This window comes from Caretta caretta, chromosome 6 (assembly GCF_965140235.1).
Source record: "Caretta caretta isolate rCarCar2 chromosome 6, rCarCar1.hap1, whole genome shotgun sequence".
NCBI classification, from domain to species: Eukaryota; Metazoa; Chordata; order Testudines; family Cheloniidae; genus Caretta; species Caretta caretta.
In genome coordinates, this window is record NC_134211.1 from 3,276,633 (window position 1) to 3,299,194 (window position 22,562).

At 44.7% G+C, this 22,562-nt stretch overlaps 1 protein-coding gene across 2 annotated transcripts; it reads left to right on the forward strand.

Moving 5' to 3' along the window:
• Positions 1-3,273: 3,273 nt before the first annotated feature.
• On the forward strand, positions 3,274-8,340 carry LOC125638912 (olfactory receptor 5AR1-like). Of its 2 annotated transcripts, none has more exons than XM_075129182.1 (2): positions 3,274-3,288; positions 7,399-8,340. In XM_075129182.1, the coding sequence occupies exons 1-2, from the start codon at positions 3,274-3,276 to the stop codon at positions 8,338-8,340; spliced, it is 957 nt and encodes a 318-aa protein (XP_074985283.1). The 2 variants fall into 2 exon arrangements, with proteins under 2 accessions (XP_074985283.1, XP_048711163.2); XM_048855206.2 differs by lacking the exon at positions 3,274-3,288 and adding an exon at positions 5,706-5,717.
• Positions 8,341-22,562: the final 14,222 nt, after the last annotated feature.

Sequence of the window (22,562 nt, forward strand, 5' to 3'; positions counted from 1 at the left end):
ATTAATTCGGTGTTGTGTCTCTCTGAGCTCAGGTATTCCCAGTTGCTTCTGGAATCATGTCCCATAGATCACACATGTCAGTATAAAATTTCCCACATGCTCCAAACTGGCAGTTTCTATTGATGGGGAAATGTCACCACATCTCTCTCTCTCTCTTCTCAGCAGGTACGTGCTATTGTCCTGAATTACAGTCACACACACATGCAGGCACGATGTTTATCAGCAGGTATTCAATTCAGGACCTCCAGCACTTCGCGCCTCAGTTCCAACTCCTACCCCTTCAGCTAAAGGAGCAACCTCCTGGGTTGGAAAAAATAGACAATTACCTAGTCACCGAAGCCAGGGTTTTCCATTATGTCTCTGGATTTTCATACAGGCTCAAGTAAATGCAAAAAAGCTTAATTAGCACAGTAAACAACTTTAACCCAAAAGGACATGCCAAGCCATAGAGCTCCCCTTGCCCAAAGACGGTAGAAAGATTGACACTACTTTGCCCTCACCCCTTATTTCAGGAAGGAATAATCTCTTCAAGCTGAGATGTTTTTTATCCTGATTCGGGTACAGCAGATTTCAGAGTAACAGCCGTGTTTGTCTGTATTCGCAAAAAGAAAAGGAGTACTTGTGGCACCTTAGAGACTAACCAATTTATTTGAGCATGAGCTTTCGTGAGCTACAGCTCACTTCATCGGATGCATACCGTGGAAACTGCAGCAGACTTTATATATACACAGAGACCATGAAAAAATACCTCCTCCCACCCCACTGTCCTGCTGGTAATAGCTTATCTAAAGTGATCATCAAGTTGGGCCATTTCCAGCACAAATCCAGGTTTTCTCACCCTCCACCCCCCCACACAAATTCACTCTCCTGCTGGTGATAGCCCATCCAAAGTGACAACTCTCTACACAATGTGCATGATAATCAAGTTGGGCCATTTCCTGCACAAATCCAGGTTTTCTCACCCCCCCACCCCCCTCCCAAAAACCAGAGTGGTGTTTATGTGACCATTGTTTATTAGCACTGTAGTGTTTGTCTTTGTGACTTTGTCCTTACCCATAACTATTTTACATTTGGGGACAATGTATACCTTCAGATCAGCGGCACTGCTATGGGTAACCGCATGGCCCCACAGTATGCCAACATTTTTATGGCTGATTTAGAACAACGCTTCCTCAGCTCTCGTCCCCTAAAGCCCGTACTCTACTTGCGCTATATTGATGACATCTTCATCATCTGGACCCATGGAAAAGAAGCCCTTGAGGAATTCCACCATGATTTCAACAATTTCCATCCCACCACCAACCTCAGCCTGGTCCAGTCCACACAACAGATCCACTTCCTGGACACTACAATGCTAATAAACAATGGTCACATAAACACCACCCTATACCGGAAACCTACTGACTTCTATTCCTACCTGCATGCCTCCAGCTTTCACCCTGACCACACCGCACGATCCATCGTCTACAGCCAAGCTCTGCGATACAACCGCATTTGCTCCAACCCCTCAGACAGAGACAAACACCTACAAGATCTCTGTCAAGCTTTCTTACAACTACAATACCCACCTGCGGAAGTAAAGAAACAGATTGATAGAGCCAGAAGAGTTCCCAGAAGCTACCTACTACAGGACAGGCCCAACAAAGAAAATAACAGAACGCCACTAGCCGTCACCGTCAGCCCCCAACTAAAACCCCTCCAATGCATTATTAAGGATCTACAACCTATCCTAAAGGATGACCCAACACTCTCACAAATCTTGGGAGACAGGCCAGTCCTTGCCTACAGACAGCCCCGCAACCTGAAGCAAATACTCACCAACAACCACATACCACACAACAGAACCACTAACCCAGGAACTTATCCTTGCAACAAAGCCCGTTGCCAACTGTGCCCACATATCTATTCAGGGGACACCATCACAGGGCCTAATAACATCAGCCACACTATCAGAGGCTCATTCACCTGCACATCCACCAATGTGATATATGCCATCTTGTGCCAGCAATGCCCCTCTGCCATGTACATTGGTCAAACTGGACAGTCTCTACGTAAAAGAATAAATGGACACAAATCAGATGTCAAGAATTATAACATTCATAAACCAGTCGGAGAACACTTCAATCTCTCTGGTCACGCAATCACAGACATGAAGGTCGCTATCTTAAAACAAAAAAACTTCAAATCCAGACTCCAGCGAGAAACTGCTGAATTGGAATTCATTTGCAAATTGGATACTATTAATTTAGGCTTAAATAGAGACTGGGAGTGGCTAAGTCATTATGCAAGGTAGCCTGTTTCCTCTTGTTTTTTCCTACCCCCCCCCCAGATGTTCTGGTTTAACTTGGATTTAAACTTGGAGAGTGGTCAGTTTGGATGAGCTATTACCAGCAGGAGAGTGAGTTTGTGTGTGTATGGGGGTGGGTGTGTATGGGGGGTGAGAAAACCTGGATTTGTGCTGGAAATGGCCCACCTTGATTATCATGCACATTGTAGGGAGAGTGGTCACTTTGGATGAGCTATTACCAGCAGGATAGTGAGTTTGTGTGTGTGGTTTTTGGGAGGGGGGTGAGGGGGTGAGAGAACCTGGATTTGTGCAGGAAATGGCCCAACTTTATTATCATGCACATTGTGTAAAGAGTTGTCACTTTGGATGGGCTATCACCAGCAGGAGAGTGAATTTGTGTGTGGGGGTGGAGGGTGAGAAAACCTGGATTTGTGCTGGAAATGGCCCAACTTGATGATCACTTTAGATAAGCCAGAGCTTCGCGAACCAGCTGAGCGGCGGAGAACCAGCTGAGCAGCGGGGACAGCAGAGCAGCTCACAGCAGGAGTTTGCCTGGGAGTTCGCCTGGAGTGAGCCCAGTGAGGCTTACGTCTTGCAAACTGCTCTGAGGAAGCTCATAGAAGGAAGGTGATATGGAAGGGGGGGTTCAGCTGTTGTGACCTGCACTGGATGTGCCATGTTTGTCTTTCTTCCACAGGACAGAAGCGACTTTGTCTGTACAAAGTGCAAGCTGGTCTCCATATTGGAAGAGAAGATTGAAGGTCTGGAGCAACAGATAACAACCCTGCGTTGCATACGGGAAACTGAGGATTTTCTGGACAAAACTCAGGATAGGCTTCTAGGGGCACAAAGCTCTACAGATATAGAGCAGGTTGCACAGAGGAGCCAAGAGGCCAGTGAAGAAGCTTGGCAACATGTGACCTCCAGAAGAGGTAAGCGGAATGTCCGGGTTCCAGTAACACAGATACAGGTAACTAACCGCTTTCATGTTCTCTCCACAGGTATCGTTGCGGAGAGTGGACCAGATGATATGTCTGGGGCGAGAAAGCAGAAGGAGACTCCGCTGGTTGGAAGGCATGAGATGCGCTGTCCTGAGGTTGGGAGTTCCACGACCACCACTCCCAAGAGGAGAAGGCGGGTGGTGGTGGTCGGGGACTCTCTCCTCCGGGGGACTGAGTCATCTATCTGCCGCCCTGACCGGGAAAACCGAGAAGTCTGCTGCTTGCTGGGGGCTAAGATTCGCGATGTGACGGAGAGACTGCCGAGACTCATCAAGCCCTCGGATCGCTACCCCTTCCTGCTTCTCCACGTGGGCACCAATGATACTGCCAAGAATGACCTTGAGCGGATCACTGCGGACTATGTGGCTCTAGGAAGAAGGATAAAGGAGTTGGAGGCGCAAGTGGTGTTCTCGTCCATCCTCCCCGTGGAAGGAAAAGGCCTAGGTAGGGAGCGTCGAATCGTGGAAGTCAACGAATGGCTACGCAGGTGGTGTCAGAGAGAAGGCTTTGGATTCTTCGACCATGGGATGGTGTTCCAAGAAGGAGTGCTAGGCAGAGACGGGCTCCACTTAACGAAGAGAGGGAAGAGCATCTTCGCAAGCAGGCTGGCTAACCTAGTGAGGAGGGCTTTAAACTAGGTTCACCGGGGGAAGGAGACCAAAGCCCTGAGGTAAGTGGGAAAGCGGGATACCGGGAGGAAGCACAGGCAGGAATGTCTGTGAGGGGAGGGCTCCTGCCTCATACTGGGAATGAGGGGCGATCAACAGGTTATCTCAAGTGCTTATATACAAATGCACAAAGCCTTGGAAACAAGCAGGGAGAACTGGAGGTCCTGGTGATGTCAAAGAACTATGACGTGATCGGAATAACAGAGACTTGGTGGGATAACTCACATGACTGGAGTACTGTCATGGATGGTTATAAACTGTTCAGGAAGGACAGGCAGGGCAGAAAAGGTGGGGGAGTAGCACTGTATGTAAGGGAGCAGTATGACTGCTCAGAGCTCTGGTACGAAACTGCAGAAAAACCTGAGTGTCTCTGGATTAAGTTTAGAAGTGTGTGCAACAAGAGTGATGTAGTGGTGGGAGTCTGCTATAGACCACCGGACCAGGGGGATGAGGTAGATGAGGCTTTCTTCCGGCAGCTCACGGAAGCTACTGGATCGCATGCCCTGATTCTCATGGGTGACTTTAATTTTCCTGATATCTGCTGGGAGAGCAACACAGCGGTGCATAGACAATCCAGGAAGTTTTTGGAAAGCGTAGGGGACAATTTCCTGGCGCAAGTGCTAGAGGAGCCAACTAGGGGGGGCGCTTTTCTTGACCTGCTGCTCACAAACCGGGTAGAATTAGTGGGGGAAGCAAAAGTGGATGGGAATCTGGGCGGCAGTGACCATGAGTTGGTTGAGTTCAGGATCCTGACACAGGGAAGAAAGGTAAGCAGCACGATACGGACCCTGGACTTCAGGAAAGCAGACTTCGACTCCCTCAGGGAACGGATGGCCAGGATCCCCTGGGGGACTAACTTGAAGGGGAAAGGAGTCCAGGAGAGCTGGCTGTATTTCAAGGAATCCCTGTTGAGGTTACAGGGACAAACCATCCCAATGAGTCGAAAGAATAGTAAATATGGCAGGCGACCAGCTTGGCTTAATGGTGAAATCTTAGCGGATCTTAAACATAAAAAAGAAGCTTACAAGAAGTGGAAGGTTGGACATATGACCAGGGAAGAGTATAAAAATATTGCTCGGGCATGTAGGAATGTTATCAGGAGGGCCAAATCGCACCTGGAGCTGCAGCTAGCCAGAGATGTCAAGAGTAACAAGAAGGGTTTCTTCAGGTATGTTGGCAACAAGAAGAAAGCCAAGGAATGTGTGGGCCCCTTACTGAATGAGGGAGGCAAACTAGTGACAGAGGATGTGGAAAAAGCTAATGTACTCAATGCTTTTTTTGCCTCTGTTTTCACTAACAAGGTCAGCTCCCAGACTGCTATGCTGGGCATCACAAAATGGGGAAGAGATGGCCAGCCCTCTGTGGAGATAGAGGTGGTTAGGGACTATTTAGAAAAGCTGGATGTGCACAAGTCCATGGGGCCGGACGAGTTGCATCCGAGAGTGCTGAAGGAACTGGCGGCTGTGATTGCAGAGCCATTGGCCATTATCTTTGAAAACTCGTGGAGAACCGGGGAAGTCCCGGATGACTGGAAAAAGGCTAATGTAGTGCCAATCTTTAAAAAAGGGAAGAAGGAGGATCCTGGGAACTACAGGCCAGTGAGCCTCACTTCAGTCCCTGGAAAAATCATGGAGCAGGTCCTCAACGAATCAATCCTGAAGCACTTGCATGAGAGGAAAGTGATCAGGAACAGCCAGCATGGATTCACCAAGGGAAGGTCATGCCTGACTAATCTAATCTCCTTCTATGATGAGATTACTGGTTCTGTGGATGAAGGGAAAGCAGTGGATGTATTGTTTCTTGACTTTAGCAAAGCTTTTGACACGGTCTCCCACAGTATTCTTGTCAGCAAGTTAAGGAAGTATGGGCTGGATGAATGCACTACAAGGTGGGTAGAAAGCTGGCTAGATTGTCGGGCTCAACGGGTAGTTATCAATGGCTCCATGTCTAGTTGGTAGCCGGTATCAAGTGGAGTGCCCCAAGGGTCGGTCCTGGGGCCGGTTTTGTTCAATATCTTCATAAATGATCTGGAGGATGGTGTGGATTGCACTCTCAGCAAATTTGCGGATGATACTAAACTGGGAGGAGTGGTAGATACGCTGGAGGGGAGGGATAGGATACAGAAGGACCTAGACAAATTGGAGGATTGGGCCAAAAGAAATCTGATGAGGTTCAATAAGGATAAGTGCAGGGTCCTGCACTTAGGACGGAAGAACCCAATGCACAGCTACAGACTAGGGACCGAATGGCTAGGCAGCAGTTCTGCGGAAAAGGACCTAGGGGTGACAGTGGACGAGAAGCTGGATATGAGTCAGCAGTGTGCCCTTGTTGCCAAGAAGGCCAATGGCATTTTGGGATGTATAAGTAGGGGCATAGCGAGCAGATCGAGGGACGTGATCGTTCCCCTCTATTCGACATTGGTGAGGCCTCATCTGGAGTACTGTGTCCAGTTTTGGGCCCCACACTTCAAGAAGGATGTGGATAAATTGGAGAGAGTCCAGCGAAGGGCAACAAAAATGATTAGGGGTCTAGAACACATGAGTTATGAGGAGAGGCTGAGGGAGCTGGGATTGTTTAGCCTGCAGAAGAGAAGAATGAGGGGGGATTTGATAGCTGCTTTCAACTACCTGAAAGGGGGTTCCAAAGAGGATGGCTCTAGACTGTTCTCAATGGTATCAGATGACAGAACGAGGAGTAATGGTCTCAAGCTGCAGTGGGGGAGGTTTAGATTGGATATTAGGAAAAACTTTTTCACTAAGAGGGTGGTGAAACACTGGAATGCGTTACCTAGGGAGGTGGTAGAATCTCCTTCCTTAGAGGTTTTTAAGGTCAGGCTTGACAAAGCCCTGGCTGGGATGATTTAACTGGGAATTGGTCCTGCTTCAAGCAGGGGGTTGGACTAGATGACCTTCTGGGGTCCCTTCCAACGCTTATATTCTATGATTCTATGATTCTATGATTCTAAGCTATTGCCAGCAGGACAGTGGGGTGGGAGGAGGTATTTTTTCATATTCTCTGTGTATATATAAAGTCTGCTGCAGTTTCCACGGTATGCATCCGATGAAGTGAGCTGTAGCTCATGAAAGCTCATGCTCAAATAAATTGGTTAGTCTCTAAGGTGCCACAAGTACTCCTTTTCTTTTTGGGTACAGCAGAGTCACTAGTCACTGTTGACTTCTGGGATTAGTGAATAGGAGTGTCCACGTGGGGGGCATGATTAACCTCTGTCATTGTATTTATGCAGTGTGTATTTTATCGAACAACTGGAAAGACCAGCCGTGAACATCTGGCTCTGTGGACTAAGCCCTTCCCTGAGTGCGCACTGATGACAATTGAGAAACTCATCTCCATTTATTTTCACGTACTTCATTAAGAGAAGGAACAGGTTTTCCACACCATCCACCTGCCCACATCTCTGTAGCTGCCTGATGACTGTTCAGAGGAGATGGAAAGGGGAAATCACTCAGAGGCGACTGAGTTCATTCTCTCAGGACTGACAGATCATCCAGAGCTGCAGGTCCCCCTCTTTGTGGTATTCCTACTGATTTATGGTATCACCCTGGTGGGGAATGGGGGGATGATCTTGTTAATCATGATTGATCCCCAACTCCACACCCCCATGTACTTTTTCCTCAGGAATTTGTCTTTCTGTGACCTCTGCTATTCCTCGATAATTTCCCCTAAGATGCTGCTGAATTTTCTAGTCGAGAAGAAAAGCATTTCTTACACTGCGTGCGCTGTGCAAATGTATCTCTTTTACGTTTTTTCAGATGTTGAGTGCCTCTTGCTGGCTGTGATGGCCTATGACCGTTATGTGGCCATCTGTAACCCGCTGCTCTATACGGTCACTATGTCCAGGCAGCTTTGTAATCAGCTAGTGGCTGGGGTGTACACTGTGGGGGTGGTGGATTCAATGATATACGCATGTTTTACATTTCGACTGTCATTCTGCAACTCCAACATCATCAATCATTTCTTCTGTGACATCCCACCACTGTTGGCACTCTCCTGTTCTGACACCCGCATCAATGAGATTGTGATGTTTACTTTAGCATGCTGCATTATCGTGAGCAGCTTTCTGACTGTCCTCCTTTCCTATGTCTATATCACCTGCACCATCCTGCAGATCCGCTCCTCCAAGGGCCGGCACAAAGCCTTCTCCACCTGCACTTTCCACTTGACCACTGTGGTTCTGCTTTTTGGCACCCTCCTCTTCATGTATTTACGTCCCACCTCCAGCTATTCCATGGATACAGACAAAGTGGCCTCAGTGTTTTACACGCTGGTGATCCCCATGTTGAACCCCCTCATCTACACCCTGAGGAACACGGAGGTGAAGGACGCCCTGAGGAAAGCAGTGAATAAACTCCTAACCAATTCTTGAATCTGTTTAACTCTGTACTGGTTTAGTGATGGGGAGTGGAAACAGGTGCATTCAATTCCCAGCCCACTGGAATGTAATTCTGCAAAGCCCATGGCAATATTGTTGATGATTGTATTGTTATTACTATTAAAATGTTTGTATTCCAACAAGGTCTGCAGGCCCCAACTGAGATCAGTGGACAAAACAAGGGAAGAATCAGAGGTCCAAAAGGAGAGAATGATTTTATCAGCTGGTGCAAGGGGCATCCACCTAGATATTCCATCATATTCCAGTTATGACATATTCATGAGCATATTTTCATAAAGCATATGGAGTATAATGTCACACATAGCTTTGCCCAGCCCTGGACAGAAGGAGGAAATGAATCTGGATCTCCCACCTTACAGGTGAACATCCCAGATATTGGGCTAAAAATTACAAAGGGAAGGACCACCACTGCCTCCTCCAGTGGCTGTCTTGCGACCGGCACCTAAACCCGCCTCCTGCACACAAGCATTGTTTTTTGACAAAGCTATTAGGAGTATTTTTGACACATTTGAGAAGAGTTTCAGGTCAATTCAAACGGTATTGTTTTTGACAATAAATTATTAGTCAGAAAAAGCTCACCCGTTTCTAGACACCTTTGTGTCTCAATGCTGGGAAATTACTTAAAGAGAATTTTGGAGAGGTGACCAACAAATAAAGTGGAATACATTCACCTCAGTTTTGTATCATATTAAAAAGACCTCACGGGAGAGACAGTGATCCAGAGTAGCTGATGCTCTGGCCCTCTGTGTTCCATTTTCAAAAGGAAAAGGAGGACTTGTGGCACCTTAGACACTAACCAATTTATTTGAGCATAAGCTTTCCGATTAAGTGAAGTGAAGTTTAGCTCACGAAAGCTCATGCTCAAATAAATTGGTTAGTCTCTAAGGTGCCACAAGTCCTCCTTTTCTTTTTGCGAATACAGACTAACACGGCTGCTACTCTGAAACCTGTCATTTCCAAAAGGAAAGACATGGCAAGAGCATTAATCATATTTGCTATGCACACCTGTTGTACTGGGAGCAAAGATGCTCCAGGGATCAAATCTCAGATTCATCAAAGCCAAATTTAACCACCAAGAAAGCAGCTACAGATGTATTAAGGGTATCGTTGGTGTGGTTAGCAAACAGGGAAAGATTCATCTATAAGTCTGATTTCTGGGTTCTGAGCAGGTACTGCTTCCATCCTTCTCAACTCATTGAAAGTGAAGGGAGGAAAAACAAAGAGATACCACCAAGTCATGGGTAAACAAGTCAGTTTCAGAGCACTTCAGCCTTTAATTGAAATGACAGTGGGCCATTCATGGGAGGGGAAGGAAGGAATTATTGTGAGAGGATAATTTTCAACTTTTGTGAACATATTTACCTATCTATCAAAAGAAGAAAAGAGCTTTACAAAGGGAGGGAGAAGAGTAACTGGAAGAGGAGACAAAAATAGCTTTAATAGAAATGGGTTAAACTCCCCCATCGATTCAGGGAATGTCTATCCTCAGGCCATTACATTGACTCAGCTATGGTGAGCAGCAGCACCGTAGTGTAGATGCTTTGCACATTGATGGAAGGGTTTTCCCTTTGATGTAGTTAATCCACTCCCCTGCATTCATGGCAGGACTGAGTATTATCTAGACCATCCCTAACAGGTGTTTGTCTAACCTGCTCTTAAAAATCTCCAGTAGTGGAGATTCCACAACCTTCCTGGGCAATTTATTCCAGTACTTCACCACCATCACTGTTGGGATGTTTTTCCTAATGTCCACTCTAAACCGCGCTTGCTGCAATTGAACTCCATCGGTTCTTGTCCTGTAGTTCCCCGCCTCCTCCATTGTTTTGCATTTTTAATCGTAAACTCTGTGTGACGGGTTGTGTCACAGAAACTCCTTTGGGACTGCCACCTGATGTGCCCAGATTACCTCTGAGACTGTTTCCCTGCCAGCTTGGGACTTCAGTACCTTACCTTGTTTGAGCCAGATATGCTGCCCTGCTACATACAAAGATCCAAGTCTGAACCATGTCCCATACAAACTGCTTAACTGAAAACAGCTTAAGCAGTGCTCTTGTCTGCAGAACTCAGATACCCCGCTCCCAATGAGGTCCAAACCCCAAAGAAATCCGTTTTACTCTCTATAAAGCTTATAAAGGGGCAACTCAAAAATTGTTCGCCCTCTATAACACTGATAGAGAGATATGCACAGCTGTTTGCTCCCTCCCCCTCCTGGTATTAATACATACTTTGGGTTAATTAATAATTAAAAAGTGATTTTATTAAATACAAGTAGCAGGATTTAAGTAGTCCAATGTAATAACAGACAGAACAAAGTAAATTACCAAACAATATAAAATAAATCATGCAAGTCTTAGCCTCATACAGTAAAAATTAAATGCAGGTAAATCTCACCCCCAGAGATGTTCCAATAAGCATCTTTTACAGACTAAACTTCCTCTTAGTCTAGGTCCAGAAATCACGCACACCCCTCTAGTTACTGTCCTTTTATCCAGTTTCTTTCAGGCACCTCCTTGGGGTGGAAAGGCTATCTAAAAGTTGAAGACAAAATGGAGGGGGTTCCCCAAGGGCTAATATAGTCTCTCTCTTGTGGGTGGAAACCCCTTCCCCTGTCCTATGGAGAATCCAGCTCCAAGATGGAGTTTTGGAATCACATGGGCAATTCACATGTCCATACATGACTCAGTTTCTTACAGGCTGACGCCACATTCCAGGAAACCTCAGGTGTGTATTGCTGTCTCTCAAAGTTCATTCTTGGCTTAAGTGTTTCTTGATTGGACACTTATAGAGAATAGTCTCTTCTCAAGAAGCTGACCAACTGCTTCACTGAGGCTACTTACAATCAAACAAGTACATAGTAAATATTTACAACTTTGAATTCAAAGTGATACGTGCATGCAAATAGGATGAATATATCCATTGATGATAACCTTTGCAGAGATATCTTACATGGCATATCTGGCATAAAACATATTCAAGTTATGTAATATTTACACTCATAAGCATATTTCTATAGAGCATTATGGGGTGCAACATCACACTCTGTTTCATGGACTATAAGTTATAGGAAATAAATAAAACTAAGAAAATAATTGGGAGGGAGCTGGCTTGCTCGGAGACATTTTGTAGGAGCATCTGCAGAGATGCTGCACAGGTCTGTGTTAACCACCTGTTTACGGAAAATCCTCCTTTTTGCAGCATGTGCTGACCTTGGCACTTTTAGTGAGGAATGGCCCAGGCACCTCCCGGTTACCGGAGGCAGAGAAACCAGGTGGAGGAGTTATGAGCATGACTCCTACAGGAAGTAGGGGCATAGTGTTTCCTGGGCACAGACCTGGGAGTTTCTGAATACAGAGATTGCTGTCTGTTGGTTGTTTCTACTGGTGTTCAGGGAAGCAAGACTTTGTGTACATTCTTTGTAGCCCCTTCCCCAAGGATTATACCAAACAATATAGCTGACTTGTATCATCAATTTTTCCTCCTAATACAATCAACCCTGTAATACCCCACAGGTTGTCACCACTTAGGAGAAGGGGGCACCAACATGCCCTGGAGCACTGATAATACCAGCCAAGCCTTGAGACCCATTCGGGATAATTTCTGCTACCATAGTGAATAAGGGAAGAGTCATCACTGTGCCTGCATTGTATCTTCTTGGTGGGAGGTGATGGCCACAATGTCCTTGTGCATAGAATCATAGACTATCAGAGTTGGAAGGGACCTCAGGACGTCATCTAGTTCAACCCCCTGCTCAAAGCATGACCAATCCCCAAATTTTGCCCCAGAACCCTAAATGGCCCGCTCAAGGATTGAATTTATAACCCTGGGTTTCACAGGCCAATGCTCAAACCACTGAGCTGTCCCTCCTGATCCATCTGCAGCCATGGATCAGTGCATTGGCCCATGCCTGTGGGGACCTCACTCTTTCATGTCAATTCAACACTACTGTCTGTCAGCACAAAACCTTTAGTGTTCCTGGGATATTTTCTAGGTTGCTGGATGTGACATACCAGGGTCCAACTCATACTAATCAGCAGCTGTGTCACACCTGCATGAAACCTTCAATGCCTTGCTGAAGTGGCTTCCACCTGGGCCACTCAGAAACAACCATCTAGCATGCAAATTGCACCCTGAGCATGTGAGTGTAACTGCAGCTTGGCCTGGAATAGTGGGGTTACACCCAGGCTCTCACCATCCTTGGTTATACTGCAGAGTGACCCCAATAGACTCCCCAGTCTTCTATTTCCTTCCAGAAATATATATCCTGTTCTGCCCAGCCATCTCCTGGACAATACAAGCTACACTGTCCATTATTTCTTTAATAGCATGCATGTAACTTAGTTTCTCAGACACTTCTATTTCAACACACTGGATGAAAAAACAATAAAAGAAAGTGTATTAACTACAAAGATAATTTTTAGGTGAGTGCAAATAAGGAGGGATAGAACTGAGACATGGTTAGAAGAAAAATATACTTTTTTGTCTTGACCCATAGATGAAGCAGCAAAAGTCAAGATTAACAGCAAACCAATGGCGGATTTGCATAGAAGGCAGACATGGTTACAAGAAAAATAAAGCTAAAATGAAACTTGTCCCTAAGTTAGCAAATGATGTGAAATTCAAAGCAAAAGTTTATTCACCACATGCTTTCAGCAGTCTTACTGACCAAACAGGTTAGATCAGGACCCATCCACCAGTCCAATTGCTGCTTCCTTTATCCCTTCAGATGCAGTGAATCAATGGACAGAGGGGGGGAGAGAGAGAGAGAGAGAGAGAGAGAGAGAGAGAGAGAGAGAGAGAGAGAGCACAGTGCCTTGGGATATCTGCCCCATCTTTCCATAGTTCTATCCCCACTTTGAGAAACATTTCCACCTGGTTTCCAGAAGACAAAATGTCTATGTAGAAGGATGTTCCCTGCTGCTCTTTCCTCACGTTTTTGGGTTTCATTTTATTCTTTTCCTGCTGCATAACTTTGATTACTGTTTAGATACAAAATTAAGTAGAACACACATTTCTTTGTTTAAGACAGACCAGTTTAGCAGCCTCAGTTTGGAACATGTATTAATAACACGATACAGTATAATCTTATTACTTCACAGACATTATCAAAAATATTGTATTAATATTTGTGATGAGAGCATGACTATTTCTAGCTGACACATAGATTTATTTAGCATCTTACAATTGAGCTTTGTGTGTGGATAATACGCATACAGGAGGGATAGTTTTGTGAACTTCAGAAGTCCGTAGCATGCTGTGGTCTCCTCCTGAACCGATCTTTCCTACTTGGGTGAGTAACCTAGCAAGGGAAGGACATAGGATACCATGGACATTGGCATACTATAAATAGCTAGATAATCTGGAGTACTCTTACATGTCTTATAGGTTTTACGTTCCACCTATTGGGGCCAGGACAATGAGGTGATTCTGAAACCAGGAATGACTCAGAAGATATCAGCTACACTTGCACACAATTAGTACTTTTCACCTGTATCTAACTTTCTGTTCCTTTGATTACAAATTTATTGCAAAGGCTGATTGAAAAAATTTTCTTGAGAAGTTTTTTTGGATGGGAAATTGGATTATTTTTTCCATGTAATTATTTTTTTCCCTGGAAATTATCAGCTTTCCATGAAAAAAGCCAAACTCCCCTCCTCCCTAAACCATGTCTGTTGGACTCTGGTGATGTTCCAGGGCAGTTCAGCAAGCAGAGAGACCATCATACATCATGGGAGGGAGGGATAGCTCAGTGGTTTGAGCATTGGCTTGCTAAACCCAGGGTTGTGAGTTTAATCATTGAGGGGGGCATTTAGGGAAGAGGCAAATATTGGGGATTGGTCCCGCTTTGAGCAGGGGGTTGGACTAGATGAGTTCTAGTACCTCTGTCCCTTCCAACCCTGATATTCTATGATTCTATGGGGGATGAAGTCGAGCCTGGGAGCTTGGCCTATGGAAGTGATTGTTGGTGTGTGGTATCTGAGGCACCCCCATGATATTTCCAAGCTGGGGAATCTAGGAAGTGTAAACTAATAGGCCAAAAACTTTGGTCAAACTAACTGTGTATATGAAGTGTATATGTATAAAGTGTATGTATAACTGTGTATATGGAAGTGATTGTTTGTGTGTGGTATCTGAGGCACCCCCATGATATTTCCAAGCTGGGAAATCTAGGAAGTGTAAACTAATAGGCCAAAAACTTTGGTCAAACTAACTGTGTATATGAAGCATAAGAAGAGAGTGAGGAAAATTCCATTAAGGGGCAATTGCAACAGCACAGCTTAAGAAATGTAACCACAACAGCTAAAAGTTAAATAAACGTTAACCGCAAAGAAAACACCTGTCAATAACAGGAAAAGCTTGTTTTGCAAAACTGCAAGTAAGGCAAAGCTACAGTTAAAGCTTACACTATATGCCAAATAAGAAAAATGCTGTTGAAGGAAGTGGGTTTGACAAATTGTGGTTTTCAGCAATATAAGCTTCTGTATTTCTGTTCACACCAGAGCACCTCTGGCTGACTCTCCCTGTATGTGTGTGCTTGAATAAAGGAGCCTTAGGTTTGTTCTGATCCAAAGAGAACGTGTGGTTAATTTTCCACCACAATCTTGGTGCCGTGACTCGGAGAGACAGCCGACCCCCAGAACCAGAGGACCGCGAGGAATTCCCTGCCAGACCCAGGGCCCATCTGAAAGGTAAGAGACCTTTTGAAATCACTATTGTGTGTTTCTGGTGGAGGACTGCCCGTAGGCTTTGGGTTTGGGTGAGTTGCACGCTCTATTTCGACTTTTGCTGCCAGACATGCCTGATGCCCTTGGGGTGGGTGAGAGTCCCATCCAGGTTTGGTTTCCCCGGGAACAGCCACTGAGTTTGGCTTGGCAGGTCATGGATAGACCTGGACAGGTCATGAATGTAGAAGCCCTCTACACCAACATTCCACACAAAGATGGACTACAAGCCGTCAAGAACACTATCCCCGATAATGTCACGGCTAACCTGGTGGCTGAACTTTGTGACTTTGTCCTTACCCATAACTATTTCACATTTGGGGACAATGTATACCTTCAGATCAGCGGCACTGCTATGGGTACCCGCATGGCCCCACAGTATACCAACATTTTTATGGCTGAGTTAGAACAACGCTTCCTCAGCTCTCGTCCCCTAAAGCCCCTACTCTACTTGCGCTATATTGATGACATCTTCATCATCTGGACCCATGGAAAAGAAGCCCTTGAGGAATTCCACCATGATTTCAACAATTTCCATCCCACCACCAACCTCAGCCTGGTCCAGTCCACACAAGAGATCCACTTCCTGGACACTACAGTGCTAATAAACAATGGTCACATAAACACCACCCTATACCGGAAACCTACTGACCGCTATTCCTACCTGCATGCCTCCAGCTTTCACCCTGACCACACCGCACGATCCATCGTCTACAGCCAAGCTCTGCGATACAACCGCATTTGCTCCAACCCCTCAGACAGAGACAAACACCTACAAGATCTCTGTCAAGCTTTCTTACAACTACAGTACCCACCTGCAGAAGTAAAGAAACAGATTGATAGAGCCAGAAGAGTTCCCAGAAGTTACCTACTACAGGACAGGCCTAACAAAGAAAATAACAGAACGCCACTAGCGGTCACCTTCAGCCCCCAACTAAAACCCCTCCAACGCATTATTAAGGATCTACAACCTATCCTAAAGGATGACCCAACACTCTCACAAATCTTGGGAGACAGGCCAGTCCTTGCCTACAGACAGCCCCGCAACCTGAAGCAAATACTCACCAACAACCACATACCACACAACAGAACCACTAACCCAGGAACTTATCCTTGCAACAAAGCCCGTTGCCAATTGTGCCCACATATCTATTCAGGGGACACCATCACAGGGCCTAATAACATCAGCCACACTATCAGAGGCTCGTTCACCTGCACATCCACCAATGTGATATATGCCATCATGTGCCAGCAATGCCCCTCTGCCATGTACATTGGTCAAACTGGACAGTCTCTACGTAAAAGAATAAATGGACACAAATCAGATGTCAAGAATTATAACATTCATAAACCAGTCGGAGAACACTTCAATCTCTCTGGTCACGCAATCACAGACATGAAGGTCGCTATCTTAAAACAAAAAAACTTCAAATCCAGACTCCAGCGAGAAACTGCTGAATTGGAATTCATTTGCAAATTGGATACTATTAATTTAGGCTTAAATAGAGACTGGGAGTGGCTAAGTCATTATGCAAGGTAGCCTATTTCCTCTTGTTTTTTCCTACCCCCCCCCCCCCAGATGTTCTGGTTTAACTTGGATTTAAACTTGGAGAGTGGTCAGTTTGGATGAGCTATTACCAGCAGGAGAGTGAGTTTGTGTGTGTATGGGGGTGGGGGGGATGTGAGAAAACCTGGATTTGTGCAGGAAATGGCCCAACTTGATTATCATGCACATTGTGTAAAGAGTTGTCACTTTGGATGGGCTATCACCAGCAGGAGAGTGAATTTGTGTGGGGGGGTGGAGGGTGCGAAAACCTGGATTTGTGCTGGAAATGGCCCAACCTGATGATCACTTTACATAAGCTATTACCAGCAGGACAGTGGGGTTGGAGGAGGTATTGTTTCATATTCTCTGTGTATATATAAAGTCTGCTGCAGTTTCCACGATATGCATCCGATGAAGTGAGCTGTAGCTCACGAAAGCTCATGCTCAAATAAATTGGTTAGTCTCTAAGGTGCCACAAGTACTCCTTTTCTTTTTGCGAATACAGACTAACACGGCTGTTACTCTGAGACTTGGTTCCATGTGCCAGTGTGAAAGTGAACGTCGGTAGACAGGTGTGAGTGTGGGTCACAGGAAGATGCCCAGAGCACCCTGCGAAGCCGTGAGCTCATGACCGGCAATGGGCCTGTCTGGGTCTAGGAGTGTGTGATCCCATCCCTTCTGTCCTCTGACGGTCTGTTTCCGTACCCTCTTTCCTCCCCTATCTCTTGTTCCCGCCTGAAGGCAGTTTGAAAAGCCACTGAGTGATCTGATCACCTCGCCCGAAGTGACAGAGTATGTGGCACCAGCTGATGCTCTTTGCTGAAGGGGGGCTGTAAGACAGTTGTGGAGGCCCTAAACAAACCTTCCCTGTGTGAGTGGGACGAGTGAAAGATCCGTAGGGATTCTGTGGGCCAGGGGATCCAAAAGCGATTCCCTCACTCACCAGCTGAAATGAGGGCCGGTGAGTCAAAAAGGATCACTGTACCGCCAAAAGGCACACACTACTTCACTTACAAGTTTCTGGAAAAATTGGAATTGGTATACCAGAGATCGGGATAATGTAAGGGTAAAGAGAAAGTTTCAACCTTGACAAGGTTGTGCACCTCAGAAGTGCACTTCTGGCCAATGTCTTATTCCCCACTCCATCTCTTCACCTCTGTCTGTTTCTATCAGTCCTTTGTTTGACTGTCATGCTTTCCTCCAAAGCCCTTGTTCACCTGCTAACCTTTTCGGAAAAGACTTGCTGTGTAAGTTAAGTTGTATAATCTGCTGTACCCCAAAAGGTATGTATCTGGACGTGCCTGATCCCACTCAAAATGAGGTCCTGGTAGTTTACAGGAGAAGACCAACCCCAGCCCTTCCTCTTTGCAACAGGAACTGCTGGCTAAGGTTTCTCCCTCCTTGCAAGCCTTGTGAGCCGATCATGCAAATCAGGCTGGGTGCACTGCATCTGCCCAACTCGTTAAGATTATCCTAAACCCAGCAAGACCCCTTCCTGAGGTGCAGAAGTACCCTCTATCAAAACAGGCCAAGGGAAAATCCAGCCTGTTCTTACCTCCTGCATTCAGCAAGGAATCATTATTCCTATGGTCAGTGAGTGTAGCTCCCCCATTTTACCATGCTGTTAATACTGCTGTACTCCCTACCTTTCCCATTGTCCCTAGCCCTGCTACTATCCTTTCCTACAAAGCACCGGTGCTGAGGGGTTGTTACCGCCTCAAATAAGAGAAAGGTTGTATTAAGTCCGGACATAAAGAATTAAGGTTATTGTTAAATAAGATGAATCTAGATATGAGAAATAAATGTGTGTATAAATAAATAAAAGGGGGGGTTGTCAAAAAGCCCACCCTTCTTGCTAAATTGGTAGTGAAACAATGCCTGTGTCCATGGAAAGAAATAATGCAAGAAGAAAAAAAAAAGAGAAGAGAAAAAGGATTGGGCCAGACAAGCAGGCAACCACAGTAGAGGAAGTTAAAAGAAAGAAAGTGAGAGGTTAACTCTGTAGTTACTGGAGGAAATTAAACAGTGAAACTTTGTATGGATGTTAAAAGAAGGTGTTATAAAAAGAAAATTCTTGGTTTCTTTGCAGCCATTCCTTTGAAGAAAGGGCACATTTCTCTGGAAGAATTTCTGTAAATAATCGAGGCAAAAGGTTATTTAAGTGAAAACATTTAACTATGAACAAGTTAGGCAAATTAGCTAAAAAACACTCCTGGTGTGTACAATCTTTGTTTTATAAGTTTAAGATAAATTGGTGTTGTTTTCAAATTGTAAAACCAAAAAATACTTTTGCCAGACAAAAGAAACTAGTGTTGTTTAATTTTGGTATTTAGCATTTAATCCTTAAGGTGACTTAATGCTTTACAAGTTTTAAAATGTTTTTAAATAAAGACCAAAGTTGTGGCTGCAGCAGGACAGTCAAAGACAGAAAAATGGAAAAAGATTTTGAATCTGTTTTGGTAACCTGCCTATAAAACAAATACAGGAAAATAAGGGGAGTAATTCCTCAGTTTTGCCTGCAATCAGAAAGGGTATTTGTAAAAAAAAAAAAATATTTTAAGCAATACTGCCAACAGTGTGTAATCTGCCAGGAACATAGTGTTGGTAAAGCTGTCAAGGTTAGGCAGGCAGCACATCCCCCTTCCTGGGGACCTTTTGTAAATATTCAAATGGATTTTATTTAAATGTCTAAATGTTGTAATTATAAGTATGTTGGTTTTAGTTCATGTATATTCCAACTGGGTTGTGGCCTTTCCCTATAAAAAGGCAGAGGCCAAAACTATTGTAAAACTTTGTTTAAGGATTTTGTACCACAATTTGGCATACCTGTGAGTAGCAACAGTGATAGTGGACCCAATGTTATTGAACAAATTATAAGAAGTTATGTGTAGCTTTACAGATCCAACACAATCTCCACTGCCCCCACCATTCTGCAGATCTGCTCAGCCGAGGACCGGGGAAAAGCCTTCTCCTCCTGCACTTTCCACTTGACCGCTGTGGTTCTGCTTTTAACACCCTCCTCTTCATGTATTTATCTCCCACCTCCAGCTATTTCATGGACAGAGACAAAGTGACCTCAGTGTTTTACATGTTGGTGATCCCGATGTTGAACCTTCTCATCTACAGCTTGAGGAGCACGGAGGTGAAGGACATCCTGAGGAAAGCAATGAGTAAACTCCTAACCAATTCTTGAATCTTTTAAACTTTGTATTGCTTTAGTGGTGGAGTAGGAAACAGGTGAATACAATTCCCATCCAATTACAAAGTAATTTTGCAGAGCCCGTGGGAGTATTGTTCATTATTGAGTGTTATTATTATTAATTTGTATTCCAACAAGGTCTGCAGGCCCCAACTGAAATCAGTGGACAAAACCTGAGGAAGACTTACAGGTCCAGAAAAAGGGAGTGATTTTATAAGCTGGTGGCTAGGGGCACCCATCCAGATGGTGAAATGTTCAACTTCACGTCTCAGGAGATCGGGTGGCAGTTCCAAAGGGGTTTCTGTGACCCAACCCGTCACACAGAGTTTAGGAATAAAATTGCAAAACAATGTGTGTGGGGAGGTGGCGGGGGGTGGGGTGGGGTGGGAGGACAGCACAAGAACCTATGGACTTCAATTGTAAGAACCCATGAAAGGATGGTTTAAGTTGGACATTAGGAAAAACATCCCAACAGTGAGGGTGGCTAAGCACTGGTATAACTTGACCAGGAAGGTTGTGGAATCTCCACCACTGGGGATTTTTAAGAGCAGGTTGGACAAACACATGTCAGGGATGGTCTAGATAATACTCAGTTGTCCTGTGAGTGCAGGGGAGTGGACTAGATGACCTCTCGAGGGCCTTCCAGTCCTATTATTCTATGATCTCACAAGGAGCCCCGCAGTGTTAGCTTGTACTGACCCTAAGTGTCATTCTTCCATTGACCTAGCTACTACCTCTCAGGGACGTGGATTAACTACATTGAAGGAAAAAACCCTTCCATCAATGGGGAAAATATCTATACTATGGCGCTGCTGCACATCATAGCCGAGTCAATGTAACGGCTTTAATATAGATATTCCCTGTATCGATTGGTGAGTTTTTCCCCTTCCCATTAAAGCTATTTTTCTCTCCTTTTCCATCTTTCTTCTCCATCCTTTTAAAGCTCTTTCTTTCTTTTGATAGGTAAATATGTTCACAAAAGTTGAAATTTCTCCTCAGAATAATTCCTTCTGACCCCTCCCATGAATGTCATTTCAATTAATGGCTGAAATGCTCTGAAACTTGACTTGTTTGCCCTTGGCTTGGTGGTACCTCTTTGTTTTTCCTCCCTTCACTTACAATGAGTTGAGGATGGAAGCAGTACCAGCTCAGAACCCTAAAATCAGACTAAGAGTCAAATCTTTCTCTGTTTGCTAACCACACCAACGTTATCCTTAATACCTCTAGAGCTGCTAACTTGGGAGCAGAGGTTAAATTTGGCTTTGATGACTTTGAAATTTGCTCCCTAGAGCATCTTTGCTCCCAGGACAACAGGTGAGGACAGCATATGCAATTAATGTTGTCGCCGTGTCTTTCCTTGTGTAAATGCAACACCGACGGCGAGAATATCAGCTGGTCTGGATTGCTGTCTCTCCTGTTAGGTCATTTTAACACAATACAAAATGGAAGAGACTGTATTCCACTTTATTTGTTGGTCACCTCTCCAAATATCTCTTTAAGTAATTCCCCAGCGTTGGGACACAGAGATGTTTAGAAATCAGTGAATTTCTTCTGGACTAATCATTTATTGTCAAAAACAATACCGCTTGTATTGACCTGAAACTGTTCACAGATGTGTTACAAATGTGCCTAACAGCTTTGTCCAAAAAAATGTGTGTGTGCGGGGAGAGAATTTTCATGCCGGTCGCAACACAGCCACTATAGGAGGTGGTGGTGGTCCTTCCCTTTGTAATTTTTATCCCAATAGTTGGGGTGTTCACCTGTGAGGTGGTAGATCCTGGTTCATTTCCCCCTTCTCTCCAGTGCTGGGCAAAGCTCTGTGTGACATTGCACTCCATGTGCTTTATGAAAATATGCTTCGGAATAAGACATCACTGTAATATTCTTTATGCTAAGTGCCCCATGTAACATGTCATTATAAAGGTTATAATCCACTAAGTGTGTTCATCCTATTTGTTTACATGGATTATTCATTATCCATGTTTACATGGATTATTTCTATGTATGGAGTTAGGAGAATAAGATATAAACTTGTATTACTGATGTAGACAATTAAGTGGAGGCCATTAAAGGTGCTTCAGAATCAATGAACTGTGAATGACTTTGTTTCACTGCAAGCCTTCCTGTGTACATGTGGGACAAATGAGGAAGAGTGCAACTTGGTGTCTTATTGTGACATGTGACCATGTCACCCGATACTGAGCTCCATCTTGAAGCTGGTACTTTTCCTCAGGGGGGTTGAATTCAAAGCAAAGGCTTCCCTCCTTGGGGATGTTCTATAGAAAGTGGGGAAGCTAACAATGAGTGTCTTGAGCTGGCTTAAGAGATGGCCTCCCCACCCCACAGAGATACCTTCAAGCACCTAGAAACATAAGAACTGTAATGACAGGGGTGGGTGAGAACAGGCTGGACCCAGATCAGAGAAGACATCTGATCTGAGAAGGATTTTACCAGAAATCACAACTTAGGTGAGAAGTTGACTGATTTCTGTGTGTATTAAGCTTAGCCTTGCACATTTTACTTTGAGATTTACTTTGTTCTATCTGTTATGACTTAAAATCACTTGAATCCTACTTTTTATACTTAATAAAATCACTTTTGTTTATTTATAAATTCAGTATGAGTAATTGTTACCTTTCCTACCTTGGGGAGTAACCTAGCAGGAGAAGGACATAGGATATCATGGTGATTGGCATGCTATAAAGAGCGAAATAATCTGGAGTACTCTTAC